Source organism: Lipotes vexillifer, unplaced genomic scaffold (genome assembly GCF_000442215.2).
Source record: "Lipotes vexillifer unplaced genomic scaffold, Lipotes_vexillifer_v1.1 scaffold645, whole genome shotgun sequence".
Classification (NCBI taxonomy): Eukaryota; Metazoa; Chordata; class Mammalia; order Artiodactyla; family Lipotidae; genus Lipotes; species Lipotes vexillifer.
In genome coordinates, this window is record NW_006777439.1 from 2,098,336 (window position 1) to 2,104,335 (window position 6,000).

Here is a 6,000-nt window from a genome sequence, read left to right on the forward strand (position 1 = left end):
GAAGCAGATTTTTTAATATATGTGAAGTCATTTGATTATATGGATTCAGGAAAACATTTTTTGTAGGGAGTAGAGTTTTGAGATAAAAACTTTCTTGATCATAATCCTTATAAGTAACTTAAATGTACTTGTATTTAAAGGAAATTTGCTCTCAAATTTTCTTCCTGTTTCTTGTATAGAAATTATTACTATGTTCTCTATGTGGTCTATAATCTGATTTAAATATACTATAAATGGTTACCTAAATTTATATTTTTATTATAAACTATGATACATATTAAGTTTTAGACACATTTTATTGCTTTGCTAGTTTAAATATTTTTCTCTGGGGTCTGTTGCTTGTGTTAGGTCTTAGAAGATGTAGACCAGTGCTGTCAAGCTCTTTCTCAAAGACTGGGAACACAACCGTATTTCTTCAATAAGCAGTAAGAATTTATTCTTTTTAGTTAGTTTCTTTTCTTTATTATTATTTTATCATACATGTCGTATCAAACATTTTATCGTAGAGGAATTGTTTTATCAAGAAATATTTATGAAAAGATTTAGTTATGTTAAAGTTCATTTTTGCATGCATTAACCATTTAATTTCTTGGGTGTCAGGCATAGCACTAGCTTCTGGGAGACCGAGATTTCTAAAATGCAGTGCTAGCTATTAAGAATTTTATCCTGAGGGTAGACAATGTAAACCAGTCATTATTGTATGATATGATAGAGGTTCTACTAGAGGTAGTTCAAGGTGCTTTGTATGGAACTATGACATCTTAACAAAATCTGAGCTTGCAAACTACTGTTAAAACATGAAGTGTAGCCATACTTGTCTGTATAGGATGATACCCTGAGGACTAGAAAAGTGAATAAAACTAAACTGTAAAAAATATTGTTGGATGGACAGGCATTATTATGCACTTTTCTTTTAAAATTTAATGAAAATATTTGTAAAGCATAGAAATAATTGTGAAGTATATAGATTAAATATATATATGTGTATATATGTAAATTGAGTAATTCATGTTTTACTAAGACAGAATTTTTTTGTAATTTGGAAAATAATATCTAACGTAGGCAAAGAATGAATTTTCCTTTTTTTTTTAAAGTTACAATTTTAGTATATCGGAATCAGCTATCCTGTGATCCAGTTTAAGATGGGTTTAAATTAGCATTTTAACCTCATTGGTTTGCTTAGAATTCTAATCTTTTCTTGGCTTTTTAATAAAAATCTCTTGACTTTTAGATGGATAATTTTTTTTTTTTTTTGTGGTACGCGGGCCTCTCACTGCTGTGGCCTCTCCCGTTGCGGAGCACAGGCTCCGGACGCGCAGGCTTAGCGGCCATGGCTCACGGGCCCAGCCGCTCTGTGGCATGTGGGATCTTCCCAGACCGGGGCGCGAACCTGTGTCCCCTGCGTCGGCAGGCAGACTCTCAACCACTGCACCACCAGGGAAGCCCTAGATTGATAATTTTTAAAAAGGTTTATTTGCTATTATTTATTACATCTTCATAGGCATTCATCTATAGCTATATCAAACATCTTTTGGTAGAGATATTAATATATGTAGCAAAATTGATGATAGCTTGGAAATATTAAAGTTATATTAATGTATGTGCTATATAACTGATATTAAAATAAAATTGGGCTCTGTTGATCTTTGAAGCAGAAAGGTCATAGAGTTCAAACCATGAAATCCTGTTAGGTAAAGTTTCTACAGCTATGTTCTTATTTCTAGTGATGTTTGCTATGCTGATTCTAGTTGTTTAGTATCTAATACAAAAGAAAGGTATCAAAATGTTAGTATTATATAGTCCCCTTTCTTTCTGATATAGGAATTCTTAGGAGCTGAAAAGCTCAGAAGGGGTGCATTTTATTGTTTGAAGTGCATCACTCTGTTTTAGGAGTTAGTTTTGTTATGCACCCTGTCTCCATGGGAAGCCAGGATAATAGATCTAACTTATTTTTCTCCTCATTGAAACTCAGCATCAAAGAGTTAGTAACCAGGTATCATTTGGCATGTGATTCAGTGGGAATATCAAAAAATATTTTTCTTCATAAGGGTATAATTATTATTATTTTTAACAACTTTATTGGAGTATAATTGCTTTACAATGGTGTGTTAGTTTCTGCTTTATAACAAAGTGAATTAGCTATACATATACATATATCCCCATATCTCCTCACTCTTGCATCTCCCTCCCATCTTCCCTATCCCACCCCTCTAGGTGGTCACAAAGCACCGAGCTATTTTACACTACCAGATGTAAAATAGATAGCTGGTAGGAAGCAGCTGCATAGCCCAGGGAGATCAGCTCGGGTATAATTATTTTTAAACTTGTAATGAAAAATTCAAAATTTAAAATAGGTACAAAAACACTTGAGAAACTGTTTAACTGGTATTAAGATGTAGGTTTTTGAAATAATTTTACCTTATATGAGACTTAGATAAACATTTTTATGATTGAAGTATAGAATAGTTTTAATTTTTAGTTTTAATTTTACCCAGTTGTTTAATATTAAAATTTATTTCCCTGTGTATCCTCTCCTTACCCTCTAAAATTAGAATCAGCTTTTCTTCTAGCTTACCTACTAGACATGTTGAGAGGCCTCATGAAAGAAACTCAGTAGCTGTACTTGATGAGAGAAAGGGAAAGATAGTTGAGGGAGATCTTGCAGCAAGAATAGTAATTGGGAAAAGAGGACAAAGAAGCTAAATGGTGGAAAGGAAAAAGGAAAGTGAATTTGAAAAAAATTAGAAATAATACAAAGTAGATACTAACAATTGTCCTTTTTATCCTTCATAATATATAGTTGGTAGCTTTTAAATATTTACATCATATTTCTAAAATGCAACTCAAAATCTGTGTTATCTGTTGTATTTGTGATCTTGCTGATGTGATATCTGTTAAGACACCTACACAAAGACTGGGTAATTTATTCCCTTTCACCTGGTGAGTGGATTTGGAATAAAAAACTAAAACTGTTCTTGAAGTGATATTTTCATGTTAACTTTTTAATAAAGGGGAAGAAGAAGAAAAAAATAATTTTTCTAAATGTAATCAGGATAGAAAGAGTTAATACTACTACAAAGCATTTATGAGCTCCTTGAGGGTTTGTGTTTTCCAAACAAAACCTATTAGAGGAAGCTCAGTAAATGTTGGTTAAGACTAGATTAAATTGGATAAGAAACTGGAAAAGGAGTTAGGTTTGAAAAAGAAAAAAATACTGCTATTAACCATTAAGTAAATGGTAAAATTTGAAAATATACCTTCACATACTGATAGGAAAGTATTTTGAAGAAATGATGCAAAAATTATACTTGGGAACCTTAAGAAAAATTTCAGGGGTTAATGGGATTTCATTGAAGTTTATTCAATTGAGAAATCATTAGTTAAGAAAATTAAGGGGAAATTGCTCAAAAATATCCAAAAGCAAAATATAGCAAAGTTGATGGCAAGGGGCTTGATTTACAAATTTGAATGATAGTCCTAAAGATCAGTGATTGATACATAAAGAAAGGATATGTAGATTATTTCTGTTAGTATGAAGAAATGACAAGTTAATAGTATAATGGGAAAGAAAAATTAGGGAACATTCAGACAAAGTTAATGTTTTTGAAACTAGACTGTGAAACGTATCAGAAAGAGAGAAAGAAGTGTGGAACCATAATAATTGAAGAAAATGAAAAAGATAAGTACAAAATTTTTAGTGGGAAAGGTTAGGAAAACATTCGCATTTTATGGTACCATTTTTATTTTGATATTCAAATGAAAGAATAGTAGATAATCGGTGGATGTTAGCTGAACCTATTGTGGCAACGATTTTACACTATATTTATGTAAATCAAACATAATGTTGTACACCTTAAACTTATACAGTGATGTATGTTAATTATTTGCCAATAAAACTGGAAAAAAAAGAATAGTAGGTAACCAACAGAAATGTGGAAAGAATGATAATGCAAGATGAGAAGGCAACAATGGGAAAGATGTTGAAGGTCTTAGAGTTGCTGTCTATATCCAAATTACAATCTACAAACTACTTAGTAAGCAGCAGGGTGGAAACGTTATGTTTTCTCTCCATATTGTATAGAAAAGGTAATTAAAACTGGAGGTACATGAAATCTTGGCTTGATTAAACAATTCAGTGGAAGTATTGGCTAAAGTGTAATTTTTTGTCCTTGTCTCTCATAGGAGTTGCAAATATTTTTCTGAGCTTATTGCTTTTTTTAAAAGGTTTATTGTGGCATAATTTACAGAAAGTAAAATTGACACTTTTATGTGTATAGTTCTGTGAGTTTTAGCAGTGGTATACAGTTGTGTCCCCACTACCACAGTGTACTTTTTTTTTTTTTTTTAATTTGTGTTTGGCTGTGTTGGGTCTTTGTTGCTGCGCGCGGGCTTTCTCTAGTTGGGGCGATCGGGGGGCTACTCTTTGTTGCGGTGCGTGGGCTTCTCATTGCAGTGATTTCTCTTGTTGCGGAGCACGGGCTTTAGGCACGTGGACTTCAGTAGTTGTGGCACGCGGGCTCAGTAGTTCTGGCTCATGGGCTTAGTTGCTCCGCGGCATGTGGGATCCTCCCGGACCAGGGCTCGAACCCGTGTCCCCTGCATTGGCAGGCGGATTCTTAACCACTGCGCCACCAGGGAAGCCCACAGTGTACTTTTTAAAAAGAAAGAATTGTGGGAATTGATAACATATATGTCAGAGTCAACTAGTATAAGTAGTTGCTGAAATTTGTAAGGATTACAAAAAATATGCATTAAGTTATGTGTGATGTAGTATAGTGTATTCTACTTCCCGTTAGATGTTCTAAAAGTAATTTGTCACGAAGTTGCTATCTTTAGATAACATCAGATCAGTTTTTGTATGCTCATCACCCTACATAGTTCAGCACCTTTTGAGTTATGTGGATGTATATTTGAAGCAAATAATATTTTGACCACTTCAGGGGTACTTCTAGACTACTCTGGTTTGAACATACGTTCATACCTGAGCTCATTCAGAGCCTTCCCTTATTGATAAAAGATGCCCATCTACCCTACTGGAAGTTGCATCAGAGAATATATTCACCTTTTTTTAGGCTCTAGTACAAGAAGCAGAGGGTAGTTAATCCTAAATAAGGATTAGGAAAATAAATCCTAAATTGGTAAGATACACGTTTTAAGAAATATGTTTAGGGATCTGGAAGAGTTGATGTTTATATTACTTCTCACAAAGTGCCTCAGCTCAATATTTATCCACCTTCTACATCCTTGGTTTTTTTCAGGTATCCATTTGTTATTGATTCTTCACCTGTAATGCTAGGATCATGGTGCTATTAAGTCCCAGGACACTTGTGATTTTTTAAAACTATCCTATTGACTACCCTCTTAAACATGGCCATAAATTGCACATTTGACTTTGATTAATACTTCATGAATGTGTCAAAAGAGGGAAGGCTTTGGAAGAATGTGAATAACTCCTATTGAAAAATTAAATATCCTATACAACTTAGGCAGGATGCTTTCTTTCTCTTTCCTGTATTCATTCAGCAAATAACCATTCAGTTCCTTAGATACTTTGCTAAGAACTGGGGTTATAAAGATATATGCAGTGTTATCTTTAGAGAACTTAGAGTATAATGGGGGAAACATTAAGTAAGCAGTTATAGTATATGGTATGAGAAGCACTTCACCTTTTTATCGATTCATTAAACACATATTTATTGAGAACCTGCTTTGGGCCAGGCATTGTTGCAGGTGTTGGGGACACAGCAGGAAACAAGTAGACAATGTCCTGGTAGAAAGAGATAGACAGTTAATTAAAAACAAATATTAGATAGTTTTAAGTGCCATATAGAGAATTAAAATAGAATCACATCACAATAAGCGGCTATATGTCCACTTTAGTTTGAGTGGCCAGGGGACGCTGACCACTCAAACTAAGATGTGACATTTAAGTTGTATTCTGAAAAACAAGGAGGAGCCAGCAGTATGAAGTCAAGGGCAGGGTGTTCCAGGCAGCAGGAA

At 33.8% G+C, this 6,000-nt stretch overlaps 1 protein-coding gene across 1 annotated transcript in view; it reads left to right on the top strand.

Annotated features, from left to right (window-relative positions):
- The window catches only part of MTX2 (metaxin 2), a 64,920-nt gene that overhangs the window by 56,331 nt on the left and 2,589 nt on the right, over positions 1-6,000 (top strand). The window contains exon 9 of the mRNA XM_007451094.1: positions 349-425. Coding sequence (XP_007451156.1) covers positions 349-425 — 77 coding nt within the window. The remainder of the gene's footprint in view (positions 1-348; positions 426-6,000) is intronic.